At 39.0% G+C, this 21707-nt stretch overlaps 1 protein-coding gene across 1 annotated transcript; it reads right to left on the bottom strand.

The window, feature by feature from the left end:
* Positions 1-2018: 2018 nt before the first annotated feature.
* On the bottom strand, positions 2019-19862 carry grm5a (glutamate receptor, metabotropic 5a). The gene is made up of 17 exons (XM_062433682.1): positions 19635-19862; positions 19415-19548; positions 17767-18028; positions 17341-17455; positions 14573-14822; positions 9975-10210; positions 9694-9815; positions 9489-9613; positions 9197-9365; positions 7905-8031; positions 7157-7274; positions 6002-6188; positions 4934-5092; positions 4711-4836; positions 4362-4544; positions 4095-4264; positions 2019-2940 (listed from the first exon to the last, which is right to left on the bottom strand). Exons 1-17 carry the CDS (start codon positions 19860-19862, stop codon positions 2019-2021), a joined length of 3633 nt encoding a protein of 1210 aa, XP_062289666.1.
* Between the last annotated feature and the right edge of the window lie 1845 nt (positions 19863-21707).

The following is a 21707-nucleotide window of genomic DNA, read 5'->3' as shown; positions in this document are numbered from 1 at the left end:
ATAAATTCAGGCTGTCTGAAAGGCAGAGTGAGAGATAAGACCAAGACAAGTCTCTCAAAGAATATATCCATGAATTATTAGCATAAAGTGTAATACAGTATGCGCCTGCAAACTTTCAATTGGCACAAACCTGCATGCAAATATGGCAACAATATATTGTGATTTTTTACACTGAAAAAGTTCAAATGTTTCAATAAACATGAAAACACATTCTTGTCTGTGTAAACATTCAGTAAAAATAAGGGCTGAAGGACTGAAGCTGCTAGCTTGTGAATCCATACAATCAATGTCCTCGGATACAAATGAAAATAATATATATTGAATGAATAATCTAATAATCTGCAAGCAGAAGGAATAACACAGTCAACATCTTATTAAACATTATAGAAAGTAATATCCTTATAATGCCTGAAAGGCTAAAAAGAGTACAATCTTAATGGGCTCACAGTCAGATTCTCAGTGTGAGCCCATCTACAAAACACTATGTAATTCACTGCAGGGAGACATTGGCACATCTCTAAGGTAAAAAGCCAGGCTGTAAACAAACTGTTTCACAATAGATGTCTGAAGAATCTGGCACACTTTCGGTTCGCTTCTCTTTTCTCCTTTGTAACATTTGTTAAACTGCACCTAATCTTAAAAACACATCAATATTATTAATAGTGTCATAACTTTGCTACAGTAGCTATTTATCTTAATCAGTTTGTACAATATCAAGTAAGTATAAAAGTAATTAATTACAAATGTAACTAAAAGAGCAAAAACAAAACTAATCTTGACATCATGCAAACTGGAAACATTTCGAGCCAACAGATGACAGCACTCATTCAGCAGGTAGGAGTTGAAGTCAGAGCATATTTTGGTTCAGACATATCCTGAGGTGGAAGATCATTTTGGTCCACTTCAAATAATAACTGCTTAATTTACATTCATTGAAGTCACTCCAAGATAAAAAATAAATAAAGGAGATAAATAGTCCTCAGAAGCTCCTTGAGGGCTACACACTTGATGATGCAGTGTCCATGGAGTCAGTGTCATACAATCCCATGAGACATCAAGAGCTCCTGTCCTGTCACAACTGGAGGGTTTTTACAAATGTTTCCAAGAAAAGGGAAGGCCAATGAAAATGTTCCACACAGAAAAATCCTGCTTCTTGATTTACGAAAATGCAGTATCTTTAAACTTTCTCCTTTCGAATCAGAACACAAAATGCTAACAGTGCATGCTTGACATCCTCCTTGATTGACAACAAATGAGAAAGAAAGCAGATAGAACGTGTCATCACCTGTTTGACCTTTTGATTTAAGTTATTTGAGCCATTTTCTTTTGGACAAATGTCTTCATGCTGATAAGTATGGCATCCAGCTAGGTCTCAAAATATTAAACATTAGGACAGTTTGTCAGTAAGAAAAGCATCACTTGTACAGAATGTCAATAGTAATAATATAGGCAAATATACATATATAATTGAAAAAAACATGTATTAGTTGTTTTTTTAATACCTGCACTTACCTAAAATAATACAATACCATTTTGAGAGTTGATACATGAGACCAAAAAGAGAGAGAGAAAACAATAAACAAGAAACATAAATATTTGGTCAGTTACCCCTACTTATGAGTCATAACCATGTAATAATGAAATAAAAATGTATGAGCAATTTTTAAAATCGATATTCTCTTTGGAATTTGTTAGTTGGTATGAAACCTGTGTCAGTGTAGCATCAAAAACTCTTTTAAATGCCCATATTTTCATTCCAGTTTTGTTATACTCACTTGGTGACAGAAATGAAGCACTGATATAGCTCAGCTTAATTTCTGCATTTAGTATTTGCAGTCTAGCCGCAGGTTAATCCTCTGGCTTGTATTTCCCTCCTCTCAATGGAGGTATATGTGGGTAGGTGTATATTTAAAAAACAGCTTAAACATTCACAATATCCTCATATAGAAAGGCATCAGTTAGTTTGGTGCAGTCTGAAGTCTTTTGTACAAGTAAGAAATGTATAGAAAGAACAGTTTTTAGAGAGAGGAGGAACTCTGGCTGTAGTGTCTCAGCAGCAGCTGGTCGTAATCAGCCTCAGAGGCCGGGGACAGCGAGGGAGGTGAACTGCTGTTGGAGCTCAGAGATGAGTCTCTAAACGGGGAGGGAGGTGTCAGAGCCGCCAGCTCTTCCGTATCCTTGGCTCTTCTGCTACTCACGCAAGTCCCTGCCAGGTGCTCGTAAATCTTACCTGCCGGTCGATTTTCACAGAAGTTGGAGATGGCCGCTACCTCAGCGTATGTTGTGACAGTGGTGGGGGCCTGTCTGCCCCTGGATGTAAGGTACTGTGATGGACAGGCGGCAGCAGCATCTACCGCTGCAGGCAGAGCAGTAGTGGAGGTGGGGCTAACTGGGGGCGCCCCTGGCAGCATCATGGTATTAAGCTCACTGATGTTGGCAGTGAAACGGTTAACCACACAGCTGATTTGGTCCATGATGGTGGTGCCCTGAGGTTGGCCGCCAATCATCCCCATGCCAATGTCACCCACACTTATGACACTAATGTCCCCACCATCCACAAAGCCGTCACCCTGACTGTTGTCCCCACCTCTCCTTCTGACCCCAGCAGGGTTCTCTGGTACGTAGGTGGGTAAAGCACGTGCCTCCTCTCCATCCTCTCCTCCCTGGAAACCCATTGCCTTCACTGCATTCTGGCTGATGGTGGGCAGGGGTGACTGAGACGGGGAGCAAGTAAAGGGCTGAGCCACCTGTGGTTCTTCATACTGCTCTTTGTCACCAGTGTCCACAGGTGTGTCTCCTACTTTAGAAAAAGGCTTGATGATGGCTGTCTGGTTCAGTTCTACTGGTTCCTTTTTCTTGACATGGAATGACATCCTCTTCCATAGATTTGGTCTGTAGCCACGCTCATTCTGTGCCCATGAAACTGATTTCCCATTGGAGCTGCCAAACAGACAGTGACAAATACTAATTAAGTAGTTCTCACTTGACTTGAACATTAAAAGTAAAAAATGATAATGAATGACAAATCCACTGGCTTTTATATATGTACTGTATATAAATTAGATTACTGCATGAACATGGCATGTATCAGAATACCATCAAGATAAGAAAATCATCCATGTACCCAAAGGTCCATGTTCTATTTCTTCATGTCAGAATTTCTACCATCCCCCCTCATATCTTCTTCTTTCTGTGTAATTTGACATCTCCCTCCATTTTCCTTTATCTTCCCTAGAAAGAGAAACCCTTAAAGGCGGCGGGTCTCCTCTGGGAGTACTTAACCCAAATGAGGTAGCCTTTTCTCAGCTCAGGGAGCAGTTTTTCTTGGCTTCACATCCTGTTGCAGTGGATTCATCTCTGATTTGCCAAAGACAGTTTAAGGAGGGACAGGGGTTGTTGTGTTCCTGGATATATCTCAGCAGCTTTCATCTCTATGCATGGACTTGTGAAAAGAAACAACCAAAGTATAAACCTGATAGAAAAGTTGTTTAATTACCTAATAATAGCTCCAGCAGGTTGTTGCTGTGCTATTAGACTATGCCATGTCTGCTATTTCCCTCTCAGTCACTTTTGGCCTTTATCCTTTTTTCTCCTACACCATTTCTAATATGGTCCAAACATAAAATACAAAATGATTGCAGCACAAACCATGATGGCGAAAGGAAGGAAAGCAGGTGTGTGCGGTCTGATAACAAAAATTCAATGAATATACCGAAAAAGAACATACAAGTTACAACATAAACATAATCTGAATGGATCGTCCAATCTGAAGAAATGAATATGGTAAGAACTGCTGAGATAAATCTCTATTGAGTTTTAACTGTCTCAAAACACACAATTGATGTTTGGCATCTTTAAGGTGGAATTATGGCCACTTAAGTAATTCTTATTTCTAATGTGCAGGAGAAAACATAATTTTAAGAGTTTGCAGTTGTTTGAAAATATATTCTCTTGTTTTAAGTGAATTAAATGTGTGTTTTTGCTATAAAACTTATTGGGAAAAATACTAGAAGAAATGTTTTCTTAAGCAGCTAACATGTGTTTAGATACTGAGAGGGTAATTTATTTGTTACACACTTAGGTTGCCCATGTACCTGATGGTGTCCTGCGCAGAGCCACGGCGTCGAAACAAGTTGGCCATGCTGCTAGAGGATTTGCCAGTGGTGGTAGCTTTCTTGGCATCACCTACATGCATGCGCACCACTGTGGATGTTGTGAAGGCGCTTCGGACATTTTTCTCAGGCTTGGCGAGCATGATGTATACCTGATCATGTGAATGGGCAACAAAATGTTACTTAGTAAAAAAAAGTGTAGAAATGCCCTACAGAAATGGTAGCAATGTTTGCATTTACATTTCTTACCTTTGGGACAAACATGCAGCAAAGAGCCACTGTAGCACTGAGGCTGACACTAAAGCACATGGTTATGATCTTGTAATTGGATCCAAAGTAAATAGGAACAAAGGCCAACCAGATGATACAAGTGGTGTACATGGTAAAGGCAATATACTTGGCCTCATTAAAATTGGCGGGAACATTTCGAGTCTGGAGGAGAAAAGGAAGAACATAATTTTTTTAATTGATGCAGATTTTAAAGTAATGAGTGGAAGACAAATGACAAAGCTCTTGCAGCAAAAAAAGAAAAATTTGAACTTGATAGAGACAGCAAAATGAAGCAGTCTGTATATTAACAGTTGTTATGCTGAAGTACCTTGAAGGCATAAAAGGTGCAGCTGAGAATAAGCAAACCATTGTAGCCCAGCGGTGCCACCACCCCCAGGGTGGTCAAGTTACAGATCAAGTGTACCTCGCGGATACTGGGGTAGTCATAGATCACCTAATGGGGGAGAAGGGGAGAGGTCTCTCTGGTTGAATAAATACATGTAAATGAACATCCCCCACATAGTAAAGCATGCACATGCACACACACATACCTGTGGTGGCTCTATGATAAGAAGTGTCACAATAATCCCCAGCTGAAGCAGTATGAGTAGGAAGGCGATGACCAATTGTGCGCAGGCGGACATAAAGCGTGGTTTCTTGGTGCAGATCTTCTTCTTGCTGCCTGCCAGAATCCGTGCTATACGATTGGTCTGGATCAAAAATAGATCAAATGGTTATGCAGGCTTCACCTACATCGATTGCGGATAATACCGCTTGCACTGATTCATAACAATAATCCTCTTTTCAGTTCCCAGATCTTAAACATCAACATCAGCCCACATATGGAACCTCAACTTCTAACCCTCCCTTACAATTGGCCATCATCCAGTCCCTGCAGGTAGATATTCTTTTTACTTCTGCCTTTGTCCTCAGATGCCCTTCTGTTGATACTAAAATACTGTAAAAATGTATATTAAAAAGGTACAATTAAACTAACTAAAGACAGCAAACAAAAAATGTCTTTGCTGCTTCAAAATGTTAAAATCTTTTCAGCATTTAGATATGTTTTCACACTGCAAAAACACACGTCTTAACAAGAAATTTAATTTCATATGCAGCATGACTATCAGACATGTTCAACAGCTCTCTCATCTGCTTAAAGCTCAAACATACACAGTACAGGATACTGTATATTGTATGTTCCTCTTTTAATTCCTCCACCATCGCTGTAAGTGTATCTGATGAAAGAAGTGAGTGATTTCCAACAGATACTGCCAGTCTACATCTAGCAGTTTTTGTGCTGCTGACTTCTGAACCTTCTATTCAAGTTGCATCTCAAGCCCCACATCTTGCTTTATGTGGAAATAGAAAATGTTAAATCTCAAGGCCATTTCATTAGACCTTTGATGAAAGGGTGTAAATATGACCTTTATATTGTGTGCCATTGTGGCACTATAGAGATTGATTTCGAAATTAGACTTCAAAAGAAGCTGATGATAAAGACATAAGGGCTTTAATGCAAAGTTTAAAAGGAAGTGAAACATGGCACTAACCAATACTTCTTTAACTGTGTATACTTGTTCCTCTACCTCCTGGCAACAAAGCAGAAAAGAAAGTACCTTGGTGACCAGAGCAGAGTAGCTCATGGCAGGAGACAGGCCTATTCCCAGCCGCTGGAGGTAGCAGTAGACTATGTGGGGCTTGGCGATAAGACTGAAGGTGCACAGGTAGCCCAGACATATTCCAGCCAGGATGATGTAGCATAGCTCACGACTGGATGACTTGACCACAGGGGTGTCCCAAAATCTACAGATAAATCAAGAAGCACATTTATTTCAGCATGTCAGTAATCTGCACTTAAAGTATATGCCCAGCTATTTTCTATTGTCAACATACATTTAAAAAATCTAATTATCGCACTTATACAAGTATTGTGCTTGGATCCAAAGCCTGATATATTGTATTCTTCTGTGCTGCAGACCTCTGTTGTTGTACAAAGACTATTAAAAACATGTCAGTGAGCCACACCAATGCACTTGGTGACACATTACTTTGCTCCAAAAGCAATGGCTGCTGTAGTTTGTTAGAAACAGCTCCAAAGACTGATAACATCAATTAAAATGTTCACTCTTCATTTCCAAAATATAAATTTGTATCAAGCATTGTAAAAGTGTTTAACACGGCCATCATAGATTTGCTAGCTTGTTGTGCTACATACTGTATTACAACCTCTTGACTTTGTGCTTCACAGTAAATTTCTCAAAGAACTTCGGTACAAAGGTAAGAAGTTGTAATATGTAGCACAACAAGCGAGCAAAGCTCCGTAAATGGAACCACTTTTTTGGACAACAATCTTTGGCACAGAGGAATAACAGATATCAGGCTTTGGTTACACACATAATATTTGTGAGTAGGATCAATTCATCATTGGTTTGGCTCTGCACATAAGATTGGTTGACAATAAGACTATAGAAAATCGCCAGCCTTATCCTTTAAGTGGCCACAAGCTTATTGATTTCAATCAGGATCACCTATAATTGTACTAAGTCATTTTTGGTTTACTGTAGAAAAATGATTATTTGTGATTATGATGATTATATTGTATTTCTATATTTTCATACATATATGGAGTGAAAATTACCCTACATTTGCACTAGCGACACTTTTACCACACAAGAAAAGAATAATGAACTGGAACTTCACATGATATAAACATCATGATGATTAGCAACATATATATGTACATGTCTGCTAAAGTTGTAAGGTAAATTTACTTGATGAAGACAGATGTAACAAAAAGTGTAGCCATGAGGCCCAGACAGGAAAAGACCACTGCAGCGATTGGCTCTGGATCCCCCCAACGAACATACTGCACCGGGATTGGCTCACAACCTGCAGGGTACAGAAAATTCATCAATATTTTGATTTGTCTTCAAGAGTTTCAGTGTGATATCCTCATGGCTTGATGTGGACGCAGCAGAAGATAATTCACTCATACTCGGTCATTACTGTGAATAACAGATTTAGTTTTTCTGTGTAAAATCGTCACTCTATGACACAGTGGAGTCATGAGACTTGAGATCTGTAAGGAAGAAAAAAGGGCATCAGAGAGAGAGATAAAAACTTAGATAAGAGAACAAATACATGTTCTCCTACAAAAGATATGAAAAACTGGCCTTATGTGTTTTGTAGGAGACAATAAGTGTATACAAAAGGGCAGGAAGGGGGTTTCAAACCATTTTTCCAGTGAGTGAGGAAATCTAAGCTTTAGCCAAATCCTTTATTCTGGCAAGGATCTAAAGTCTCTTGGAGTGTGTACAGTACATGAGTATTTATGTTGATTTGTCTCTGTGTGCAGTAGTGAGGGAGAAGTTTGTCAGTGGTTTGTGGTATGTGTGGTACATAAGATGTGAGGGGGATTTGTGGGAGCTCTGTGAGTGTGTGACCCAGATTCAATGCTTTTCTGGCTTGTTTGTAAGTCTTGTATTTGCAAGTAACAGAGACATAAAAAAGTGTGTTTACCGCGCAGATCATCTGTGGGCCAGGAGCCCAAGACACAGGCTCGACAAGTGTACTCATCAAATACAAATTCGTTGTCCTTGCAGGGAGTACAGGTCCAGCAGCAGCTCACCTCTCCTTTACGGATCACCTGGAGACATGCCATACAAACAGTATGTGAAAGGGTGCAAAGGTCTCAAAGCTCCAATGGCACGTTTCTGTAGTTAATCTTGTACTCTGAATAACCTGTGTGGCAGGGAAATGAGGATTTCTGCATCAGGGGATCAAAAAAAGAAGAAAAAAGCTTTACAGAATATCACTGAAAGTGGAGGTACATCACAATGTTGGTTTGTGCTTTCACTTTACATGAAGACGATTTTGGGTTCAAATCTTGATCATTCAATCAATCATTTGATCAATCATTTATGTGTAGCATGTTTGTCTGGGATTCCCATGGGTGCTCCAGTTTCCTCTCACAATTCAAAGACATGGTTAGGGGATTTAGAAAAAAATATGTTGGTTTTGAGTGTGAGCATGATTACCATACTGCATGTTGGGATTTAAGGAATGATTCCTATCTGTTCTGCCTGAGAAGCAGAAACAGGGTTGAGGCATCAACAAGGTCAGCACAGGTCAAATAGAGCCAAACAGCTGGTGGAGAAGATGTGGGCTGGGCTGCAAGGCCTGGAGGTACGGACATGCTGATCTTCTCAAAATCGTATGCATGAGACTGAGATTTGAATTCCCCACAAGCTACCACATTACATGCTGTCATTTTAGAGTGTGTAGGAAGGATTTAATGTTGGAGACTTTGGGGATGAGAAAGAGGAGGCAGATTCTAGTGTTCTTCATGATTTGGAGGGGCTGGGGGAGTTACAGAAGCCCAGATGGGAGATGATTAAAACATGAACAAAGAGCTTTCCCATGTCCCTTGTGGGGTACTCAAGGATCTGATGAGAGAGATTTGGTAGATTGCAAACATGTGAGATCAAGTGATGGCTGTTGTGTGGGTCTTGCTTGACAGTTTTATATTAGAATACAATAGAAAAGGATATTTTTATTGTCATTGTACAAGTACAACAAGAGTTTGTGACTTCCACATCGATGCTATAAATAACATCTTTGTGAATAAACATGTCATATTGAAGTTTATAATGAAGTATTTATGTATCAAAAATGTACTGTTTCTACCGTTATAATAACTTAAATAATAAAAATGTGTTTTTTAAGAAACATTATAAGAAAAATAATTAAGAAATTCAAATAGCTTTTTATTCAAATCTGTCTGAACAGTGCGCAACTTTGTCTCCACCTACCTTGATCTGTGCCTTCTGGCAGGGCTCAGAGCAGACTGACTGGATGATGTCACTGTCGTTACTCCAGATTTCCTCATCGTTCATCTTTAGGCCACCTTGATCCCAGCTTCCCACATGGATGTAAGCATAATCATCCTCGCCTATGTGCTTGAAGTTCATGATTTCATACCTGACACACATATACCTTGTTCGTAAAACAACTTATGCGCACATTTAAAATTAAATTGTGCTTTCTACTTCTTTTCCATTTCAACTCATCCCTCCCCTTCCTTCCTTTGATCATAATCCTTACCTGCCAGGTGAGTCACCACTCTTGTCAAAATGGATGGTCTCCCCAGACACACCGGTGAAGTTAGTTTTCATCAAAAATTCAAGCAGTTTGCGGCCATCAATGGGCCGCATGTTCTCACACAAACCCTGGCACAGGGGAAAGAGCAAACTATCAATACTGTTACACAATGTGAAAGCACACATGTGCACACCATGCAGAACCATACCTTGTATCCTGGACAGAGGGCTTGCTGCATTGAATGCAGTCCGTGAGCCATTGAATAGATGGCATTTATGACAAAGCCCATCTTGGTGTCTTGGGCATATTGATGGCGCAGAGACTCTCTCCCTGTGGAGAACAGAGACCTACTCATAAGGAGAAACCAATCAGTAACTGCTTTAATCTAAAACTCACTATGGAAAAAATAAGAATCGGAATAATACAGCCTAGATGACCAGTGGAAAGTGTACAAAGAGGTGTCGAACATAAAACCTGTGTTGTACTAACAGGTGCATGTGCGGTTGTAATTGCTGCTCTCCTGTGGGTGTCCCCTCAACCTGCACTGGAAGCGGTGTTGCCAGAATTCAGGGAACCAGGGGTTCCTCAGGTTGGCATCAGGCTTCAGGTTCAAGTAATAGTCATCAAACCAGGTCACATATGCTGACTTTAGTTTTATGGTGATTCCACCAGCTGCTTCCTTCTGGTAGCCATCAGTCACATCATACCTGTCTGCCCAGCCATCACTGGACAGGAAAAGAAAAAAATGGGGCAGACGAAGAGATTATTTTTGTTTTGTTTGTTTTTTCTGAAGCTAGCATTGATGAAATCAGCATTTAAAAATTCAAGTGCTGCAAAAAGTACAGACATACACACAAATAAAAGAGGTAGAGCAGACACCTTTCCACGTATACAAGTTTAGCATCTTGGCAACTGTTTCTCAAAATTACAACCAACACCAGCATTTGACTCTTATGACAGCACTGTCCTTTAATTGTTTGAGAGGAACAACCTGTAAATCTGACACAATGGCAGGGAAATAAATGCTTGAAAGGTGGCATATACTGTACAACATGTAACTTACTCATGCTTTGACAAGGGAAACCTTTTTGTAACATCAGTCTGAAATACATTTTGGCCTAACATTTCCTGCCATTAAAACATTCAAATAGACCTAATTCAGCACAGAGGTTGACATTAACCAACTCTGTGCTTATGCACTGCATTTACACTCACTCACACTCACTTAAAACTGATTCAGATGCCCAATTACACGCAATGGAAATGGTTTTGTCAAGAAAAGGAAACTAGAAATAGTACAGTTTGTTAAGCAGTCGAGGAAGCAAATGTTACAGTATGCAAAGCTTACATTAAGTAACACTTTGGGGCAAAATATTTAATAAATTAGGGTTTTAACTATACAGAATAAATCAATGTGTTACGGGCGCACAGGTGTTCGAGTGGTTAAGAGCGCATGCCATGTACGCAGCGGACCCCGGTTCAAGTCCCGGCCGGCGGACCTTTCTGCATGTCACACCCCCCCCTCTCTCCCGTAATTTCCCGTCTATGCCAGTAGTTTCCATGTGGTAATAGTTCTATAAGGACAAATAACAGCCAGATCTTGATGCCAGTGAATCTTATTTTGGCCTGCTTTAATAAGATGTAGTTAGTATGAATATATTTTGGACCACAGTTACACAGATTGAAGGAAACAGGTGGTGCCTGGAAAAATGAACCTAATGATTGCTCTGCAGAGAGTACATTTAGAATAGAAATTACCTCTTATGATATGACTCACATCTACCAACACAAGACTCACTGGGAGATAAAAAATAAAAAGAATCTGCTAACATTTACTAGTTGTCTATTTTTAAAATTATGTACACGTGCAAAGATAATTTGTAATAAACCTCCAAGGTTCAAGGATTAATGGTGCGGGGAGGATTTGGCTAGTTAGGATAGACAGATTTGTTCCAACACATAATTTTTTGTGTACTTTGTTTTGTATGTACTGTTTCTATGATCAAATTACTTGTTTGCAAAATCTGTGTCTGACTGTTGATTAATTATGTCTCTGTAGGCTCATTATTTATAAAGTCCATTGAGATATACTTGTGATAAAGAGCTACAGTATATTGATTTTTTTTACTTTAACAACTTGAGGAACAAATATCTCATACAAGCCCAGAAACATGCTGTGCTTGTGAAGTAATCTGTAAACATATTTTAATTCTAAAAAATGAAAAAAAGAGTGCAAAAAACAGGTTGAGGCTCAATAGAGATCGAACACTAGAAGAAGAACAACACCAGACTGTAGCATTTGCGGACACATCTGCTCTGACATTTAAAAACACTGTGCTTGTACTTATCAGTTCTATTATTATCTCTCCCCCTGGACACTTGTCTACAATCAACACAGACAGAAAGTTGATTACACCTCCGCACGTGCATACATGTAAACACACCTCACTGGCACAAAGATATGCACTCTTCTCTTTCTAACAGATAAAAAAAGCAAAAGAAAACTTAGCCAACAGAGCTGGAGTTACACAACCATAGTGTGGGTGTTTTTTTTTTCATGATGCCTGGTTCTCTGGGTGAGGTAGGAGATCATTTCATAACACATCCTTAGAGAAGTGAGCACAGAAATGGAACATTGGTATTAAAAAGGCAGGGATGGATATGAAAAGCATTGAGGGCTTTGACTCTGGATAGTTTGAATCACTCTTGAACGAGAGCTCTGAAACCCACACATTGACCTGGGAGGGTAGTATGCTGGATGCAGCGTGTTGCTACACCACCTACAAGCCTGAAGACAAACACACACGCGTACATAAACACACACACCATGCTCTTATTTCACCGCATACAGCACAATACTGGTCAACTTTCCAACCAGATCTTTTCTGAGTTGACGCTATGGTACAAATTTGAAGTGCGATTCTAATATGAAACTCAACAGGACACCTGGAGAAAAAAAAGGAAACAGCTTTCTGAATGAACAGAGAAAAAAACTTCCCCACTACCTAAGCAACTTGTTGTGGTGTTATGTTTTCGGCTTAGTTAGGTGCAAAAATGGCAGTATTTATGGATGGGAAGCCGGTGGAGGGTCACATTGATTTACTAGCTTTGGCTACTTAGAAGTGACGGGGAGTGTGAGAGAACGGGCCATTGCATAGTTGATATATTAACCTGATAATCTTAACTGTGACCTTGGGATTAGTGTAAAATATTTGGAATTAGCTGATTAATTACCTGATAAGTGGATAAAATGGGGTACAGTTAAGTATAATACACTGCCTGTATATGAACGCAGGGCATTTAAACTTGTCTTTTCTGATTTGTGATAGAAGTTCCAAACTGTAACATTGTTTAAACATTTGTGCACAGTGTTTTGTACAGTAGTAACAAACATCAAATGTATAAAAACAGAGAGGGCCTGTGGTGTTAACGTGACTCTTCACCTTCTAAAGAAGAAAAGACCTTTTGGGTCATCTTGATTCTATAATGCTCTTGTGATGTATGCCAGAATTTTACCATTTATCTCTATACAAACAAGCTGGTGGATGACAGTCAGATTGGATACAAAAGCTCAAAATAGACTTGAGCAAGCAAACAAAAATCATCAACTTCTCCTCAGTCGCTCTCTTTCTATAAATGTGACATAAAAATGCACTGCACACTCTTAAAACTGTTAACTAACTAGAAAGGAAGATACAGTATAAGGCAGAAGTCTCTACAAAGCTAATATCAGAAGACCATGTGACAAGAAGGGTGATGAAGCTGACATAGTAAGGTCAAAACATTGAAGAAGAACAGAAGTGGTAATTGGCTTCACAAAACATCATGCTTTTGTGCATGCTCATGTATGATGGCATCAATTTTCCACCTCAACAGTACATCTCAAATTTAATTACCCTAAAAAAAGAACAGAAATGAGGAACATCTTAACAAATTAACAATAACGAGCAGACGACAACACCAAATCACGTCTGCATAGCTCTCTGTGTTAATATGGATTATGGAGTATAGTGTTTTGCAATATGTAGTTCAAGGTTATCTTATGCTTCCTGCTGTCAGAATTGAGCGACAGCCCACATGTGTGGCTCCTAATGAGGAAAGGCATTTATAGAACTCCAGGGACGACAGTGAGCCAGAGAACTAAACCTTAAAATAAAACATGTTATTCTCGGAGAGAGTGAATCCTCCTGCTAAATCACCCCTCTTTCCCGCTTATTTTTTTGTTCATGATGTTTTAATTGCATGCTTTCTCTCCTGCACCCTGGATCTCATTAATATTTTCTCTAAATTAACCAACGAATTGGGCAGTGAATAGTTTGAAAAAGTAACATTTTCCTGAAGCAATTATATTTTATGGATCAGAATTCTGCATATTTAATTCATCAATCAATCATAATTTCTGTATTTATTCATTTGTCAGTGTAGGTGGCCTCTGTTAATGACAAATAGCTGACTTTATATGGCTACCAGTTATACATTTGAGTTCTAATCCACTGTTATGAAAATATATGACACTCTTTACTATTGTTTTAGGATTTATTTACTGGATTTTCCTGTTTGTCTACACATCTTGGAGGGATTAAGTCTCTTGTTCAAGGACTTTTTGCAGGGTGAGTATGCGTCCCCATTTGAAAATAAAAATATAAAGATACAAACACACACAATACATCTGATTTGAGATTTAAAAAATCTGCAAGTTGATAATCTCAAATTTCTTGCACTGTGTCACTGCCATGTATATACAAAAAGTTTATCAAAAAATACCTCGAGTTTCCATCATGAAGACCATCAGAGCATCGTGAAGTTGATGGATGTGTGGTGAAGATGGCGATGAAGATGATGATGATAGTATAAAGTTGGCTGCAATGACAATAGACACACAATCTCTGATGCTGTCAGGCATTTTAAGAGTGTCTGGATGGACATTAATGCACTATCCTGAGAAACCTGATCCACAAATATTCTTACAAATGATTTTAGCTTCTATTCTAATTTTTAAACAACCAACACAAAAAGCAAAAAGCCCACAGGTAATACAAGCACACATTCAAACGTAGACAGCAGATGTATAACAATCCACCACTTACCTTCCAACCAGCAGAAATTCTCCCACCAGGCGTTGACGTCGCATGGCCATCAGTATTCCTCGGACTGTCATACCCTCACAGAAGCAGGCCACCACCCTCGCTTTGGGCAAATGGACGCGTAGTTTCTGCAACAGCTTGTCAAAACCCTGCTCCCCTGCATTGCTGTATATCTTGTCAGAGTGGGCTATGCAGAGCCCTTCCTTTGCTGCCATGTCTTTAAATGCCTCCATACCACTTTCGCCATAATTACCTATGGAGGCAACCAAATGAATGTAACAGTGTCCACACAATATTGTGTACATAAGACTTTTATTATATCATGAAAGCCAACATAGCAAACAGATTACACTGTGACAAAATTCCTTAACATACCAGGGCGATGTTTTTTTGCGTTATATTTTAAAATTCAATATTTGCTTTTTCCATATACTTTGTTCACATTGCTATGTTGTGCAAACAGGGGAATAAGCTGTTTTTCAGTCTTGTAGTGTGTGACTGAATTGTCGTGTATCGCCTGCCAGTTCTCTGTCACAGATTCTCTCATGTGCTGATACATATCAGTGTAATATTACATATGCCAGCACAACTCTTGAGAATCTTCTACTTTTGTCCCCATTATGGGCTAGACTTCCCTGTTTTTGCTGGAAATGAGGTCACCTAGTTTCTGTTGCTTTGAAAGTGTAATCTCACTCTGGGTATGACACTTTGTGGCATCCTTTTCATTACTACGTGTGAATTTTACCCCAAAATATGGCATGCCTACTTGTGTGCTAACATTGTTTTTTTAATTTCTTGACACTGCACATTAACCTCAATTCAACTCCCTGTTAATTGTTGCTGATAATGCTGCGATTTATTTTTTGCATTATTATTTTATTTTTCTCTTTAGTACTTTTCCCCCTCTCTTCAAGAGCCCCAGGCTGTACATAATAATTAGTTTGTCTCTGTCTGCAAGAGCAGTACACTGTTTCATAGCCACATACATAACTTCTGGGCTCACAGTAAATATGAAATATTTGCATACTTACATATTTGTCTGTGCTTTGGTGCACCGTATTTAAAGCACCATGTCAGGTCTGTCAATACTGACTGTTTTTAAACACTTTGGTGTGTTTTGTGGCTGTTACTATTAGTGTTGATAACATTTAATGGCTCATAAACCTTGTCACTCGTTTATGCAAATGCTATGCAAAGTATCAAGCAAGGTCTGCCTGCATTTGACAGATTTGTGGCGTTGGATGACCAATGATGTAAAATATGCTTCTTACCATTCATAAAGATTACAGACCCTAAAATGGGTCTTTACATGAAATCTTAAGATTGTTAAATGTAGGGTCACTTGTTTACCCTGTTTGGTTGTCTTGTAAGAACACACTTGTACAAGACTGTGTGACTAGTCTCAGATTGTTAACATTTACTAAATCAAGTGTATGTGTATACAAATTACATACATAAATTAACAATTTTACAATCATTATAGCAAACTCTCGCCACCTACGGGATTAAAAATACTAACAAGATTGTCTGCAAAGAACAAACATGAACAAACAAAAAACAACATGCATGCGCTTTTCTTACCCATGACAAAGGGTTTTATCCTGGAAAAGAACACTTGGCATGCAATCGGATGCATTTTTTAAATCCTCTTCTACAACAGTATTGGGTTTTTTTTTTATGGATTGGATTGGAATGATCCAGTCCAGATTCAGCACTTGTATGGGGAAGGATTTTAACATATGACCTAAGGCTACTAAAGGGTTAAAGAACAAGCAGTAAGACATGGAATACTGGATTAGGCTGATATTGAGAATGATGCCAATGCCATTTATTTTGTTTCTGAATATGTGGGATTAGTGATTCGCTGGCTGTTCTATCAAAGATGTGATATTGCTGAGATGTTTAGGTCAGGGGGGTGGGAGTTGCTTGAAGATAAGAGCTGGAGATCAGCCTTATGTCTGTTTCATGAGTATTGTGAAATGATATAAAATGTAAAATGTACATTCTTGTGTTGCCTCTTTTTATAACATATGGTTTTGAAAGGGGAAATATGTTAATTATTTCCTGAGTCCCACACCTTGAAAGGTTTTCACTGAATCAGTTCTAACTTAAAGTCCTTGTGTAACACATCAGGACAGCAAAAAGAAAACAATAAAATGCGCATCTGATAATGAGTAACTGCTATGAGAATGTGATCGGGGCCAAAATATCACTGCAATCTGTGCACAGAGAGCATTTATATACAGAGAGTTCAAAGCCATCAACAGATGTTCCCTGGGAAGCTTTGCCAATGATGAACAGGATTACAGAGACTACATATTCAGAGGTAATTTCATCTCAATTTCATATTTGTGCTAGATATAATGTCTTCCATGGTATTGCAACAACTAAATTCAGAGGTTTAACAAATTTGCTCCCCTGTGACTTTATGTATGCGTCATATACATTTTGTTTAAAAACTGGGCATGTATCTGTGTAAAGAGCTTTCTCGCTTCAGTGTGCAAACTTTACCCCTTAAACCAAAAGGTAGTTCAGCAAAAAATGATGATCAGGTCAGAATATCAGTAATAGTATAATGCTTCTCTTCTCTTCTCTTCTCTTCAGTACTAGAACTGAAACTAAACATGAATCAGGCCATGCCCACAATAATGCGGATACAAGAGTTTCACAAAGATAGGATTTGCTGTAGGACTAATGTGTAAGTTCACAACATAATTTCCAGATGCACCTAATAAACGGGTTACTGAGGAGAGAGGACATGTACTGCTTACCCTCTGTGTGTATTGCAGACACGTAGCTCCAGTTGTATCTCTTGACAATATCCACCATGGCTCTGGCCTGTTGCATATCTGACGGCACCACCCTCATGAAATATTTATACAAGCTCTGTTGGAAGGAATTTACATGTTCACTTGCAGTAGTAGACTACACTTGACATGCTTTCATTTGACAGCCTATCTAGCAGTTAGACATTCATCATCCATTACAACCTCTATTATAAACCCAATTCCATGTGAACTCACTGTGCATTGACTTCCTGTTTTTGTTTGTTTTGTTTTTCGTTTTAGAAAAGGATGATATTGGTGTTTTAGCAGGTTTTAGGCAATTTACTATAAATTATGCTTGATGTCCTTGAGATAAGTATTCCCAATTACATGACATTAAGTCTCTTTATTGTTGTTGTTAATTGGTTTTACCTTGTCACTGAGATCCATGCTGGTGGCTGAGTAGGCTATTTGTGGGATGTTGAAGAGCTGTAGGAGATTTTGCACCTGGATGGCCACAGAGCTGGATCCCGGTCCAATCAGTCCGACAATGGGCTTCTTCGCCTGGACCAGCATGCTCCCCCCCTCTGCAGTGCACCTGCCCTGGCTCTCCTCCTCTTCACTGGATACCAGAGTATCCCGAATAAACTCAATACTCTGCTCCAGTGCCACTGCAGAGTGCCAGCATGAGTCCCTAGTGTAAAATGAGTTCAAACTGTGTTTTTGGCAAGCAGGATGGGAACAAGCATTGGTCATGAGGTGAGTGTAGCCTCAAGTGGCCAAATGAGTGCTTTTTAAGTACTCTACATAGTTTGTACCTCATGCTTTTGATATAATGTGACTAACGCAATTTTCAAAACAGTGAGAAGTCTGCTATCTAAAGTTCAGCTAAAGGTAATATGAGCAGTCTATGTTAGTCTTCTTAGTTCAAATATCCTTGTTTCCCTGTTTTTTTCTTGCTGAGCTGCAGGGATAGTTCCAGGTTTGTTGGTGGGGGAAAAACACCAGCAATATACCAGCCTCATATTATCTTAAGCGGAGCTTTAGAATAATGTTAGCCCACAAAAGACTGGTCCCTCATTTCTTACAGTGTAGTCAGAAGCGGAGGGGATTGCTTTACAGTCATTATGGAAAGGTGGAATGATTGCAACGACTGATAATTTTTTCGAAAATTACCCGCCTCTGACTTTTATCCTATGTCTTTGTCAGCATGATTTAGGTCCCCTATTCACAGCCTACACTCTTCAGTTACCTGTCAGTCCTCTCCTGTGGCCTTAATTCTTCTAGCAACTGTTCACCTGTCTGTGCCCACCACACTTCAGTTACCTACTGTCTCCCTGGATGTTTGTCTGCTCCTTCAAGTCTCCAAATTGTCCTCCTGTGCTGCCAGACAGCCCTGTGCTCATTTAAAGTGACTCTCCATTAAATCCTCTATAAACTTACCATCTGGCTCTGCCTTGTTGTGCCTCCATGTCCTTTTTGGATGTTGGACCCAAATTAGGAATGTTATCTTAAGTGCAAACTTTCTTTGCTTGCTGTATTTATGTTACTTTTTTTCTTCTTCCTTTTAAATGTCCAGAAGTATAACTAATCACTGTCTTTATAATGTTTGGAGAACATAAAACCCTATTTTTATTGAATTATTAAATAAAAGTGCACAGATGAATACATGACCTTCCCTTATTATGTCTAAACAAAACATGTTGTAAAAAGCTGATTCCAAAAAGATTTCCCCCCCCCCATAGAATTCTAGCTGATTTGGTACTTTCTGAAGTCCTTACATACTGTATATTAAAGGAATAACAGCTTTATGCAAACCTATAGGTATTACTGTATTTTGAGTTTAATAGAGAAGACTTTAGTATTACAAAAACTACCAACAATAATCTACTGATTATTGAGCTCATTTTCTGTGTAAGATGTACTTTCTTGTCTTTCCCAATTCTCTAACCAGACAAAGCAATGAGCACCAATTGATTATAAATAAGAATCAAATTATGGGCCCCTTCAGCCCATCCAACAGTTGACATAACAATCAATTTTCAGATATGATTCGAGTAACAAGATTTTTAATGGTTACCTGATCTCACAGCCAAGGGTGATATTTGGCAGGATAGTGGGGTCTGCGTTAATTCGATCCAGAGTATGCATCATTGCCTCCACTCTTTGGATCCCATACTGCTCACGCACCTCACCACACTTTCGCTCATGGACCTGAGCACAGTGAGACACAAAGGCTTATATCACACACATGGTACATAGATGGAAACAATGAGCACATGCACAAATGCAACATGTACCTTGTCTGCAGGTGGTTGGTGGTGGACAGAGAAGAGTGCTCCCATGATGATGTCACCAGGGATATGTGCCAGTACCCTTCTTTCATTGTTCTGGGCATTGACCCCAACCCGTTCTTTCAGGCCCAACCAGCTCAGATCAGCTCCTAATAGCACACTCACTGTGAATAGCCTCACATATATACCTAATCTATTTGCCATAACTTTGTTCTTCCTCACGCTTCCTGCCATCCTCTCCCCTCTTAAAGCTGAGGTTCAGACACATGTGCTGTCTTGGACATGGTGCTTGTGGTGCCAGAGGTAAGGGTTACAATCCTGGAAAAATGATAGGGAACAAGTAATTAAGTTCAGTGTGTAAGCTAGTGCATTTGTCTGTTTAACAAGACTTTTCTGAGTAAGTAAATGTCAAGTAAATGTGAAACACAGTAAAATATAAATCTCCTCACACACGCTAATGAACACTGTTTATTTAAATATCTATCTTTACTGTGCCCTTTCTAAAAATTGACAGCAAGTTGCTGTCCATGGTTCTGAAATGATGGGTCAATTTACAACATATAGTCTAGTGATCAAATAAAGTATTTAGCAACATATGTAAAACTTAATAATCTCTTCTGTATTAATCGTTCTTCATACCCAAACTAACAACTTCAGCCTACCTCTTTGCTTCCAGCTGTCTTGCAGATGCCATTCCGTTTGAGACCGTTTCCATCACAGAGGAGCAATAAAAAAGCGCTGCAGGTTTTTTTGCTCAAGCTCAGTCTGACGCCTGGCTACAGCAAACTGCAAATAGCAGCAGATAATATAGCCCGTTATTGGAACATGTTTGTCTTACTGACGCACACGGCACCCCCCCCCCCCCCCCCCCCAAACCTCATCCCTCTCCATCTCCTTTTCCTCCTACTCCAAATCTGCGGGGAGCATAGAGCATCAACAGTGGCTAAATCGGTATAACTCTGGAAAGCCACACAGACGCATGTTTAACGTGAAAAAAGAAAGACGTAAACAAATACAGGATCCTCAACGACTAATAGTTTAAGCACTAATTGTGGTAGCCTATTTATTATGGAAAATGATCCGTGGGGGATTGGCAAACATTCAATTGAAAACAGGAGGATCTTTTGAAGTTGATATTGACCCCATTTCCTGGTCTCTGCCCCTCGTAACCGAGTCCAAATGATCAATTAATTAGTAATCAGATACCTTTTTTTGGAACGTTATAAACTATAACACATGTTCAGTTTCAATTGGTCAGTTACACAAAGCTGCCTTTTCACTTTCAAATATCACTGATGAACAGTGTTGGGGTTATACAACTACATGTAGTGCAGCCTGGCAGCAGTTTGAACAAATTACATTTCTACCCCTGGAGAAATGTAGTTTGTAAAACTACAGCTAAAAAAAGTAGCTTTAGCATCTTCTTATACTCATTATACTCATTTAACTCAGCGTTAAATAAATCAACATGTGGTGTATATGACACAAAATATAATAGCTTAGAAAGAAATATGCCTCTCAACTGTTTTATTTTTTTAAAGAAAAAAAGCTGACATTTTGGTCAACATACTGTAGGTTCACCATAGACATGTTGGGTAATCTATAGACATGTTGGGTAATATAAAGATAAAATGAAAATACTACCCCAATACCCACTTGTAAATCAGAAATGTAAATCAGTCAACAAAAAATGTAATAAAAAATACAAAGAGGTAGACATATTGTAGATCGGTGTGTTTTGAACAACAATGTTGGCATGTCATGACATGATTCATGCCTTTTTTCAAAGAGAGTTCTGGAACACAATAATGGTAAAAAAAAACATTTATATTATATAGGTCTTTTTTTAATAAAAAATATTTCATGTTATTGGCCAAAATTGTAGTTTGTAAATAGAGTAGTTAAACTACAAAAAATAACCGAAAAAGTAGTTGAACTACTTGACGCAGCACAAAATATGAATGTAGTTTAACAACCAGTAAGTTACAGCAAATTGTAGTTAAGCTATGTAGTTCAACTACATGTAGTTGAAGTCTCCCCAACACTGCTGATGAAGGTGAAATAGTGGCCATATACAAT

Source organism: Scomber scombrus, chromosome 14 (genome assembly GCF_963691925.1).
Source record: "Scomber scombrus chromosome 14, fScoSco1.1, whole genome shotgun sequence".
In the NCBI taxonomy this organism is placed as follows: domain Eukaryota; kingdom Metazoa; phylum Chordata; class Actinopteri; order Scombriformes; family Scombridae; genus Scomber; species Scomber scombrus.
This window is presented reverse-complemented; position numbering and strand designations above follow the sequence as displayed.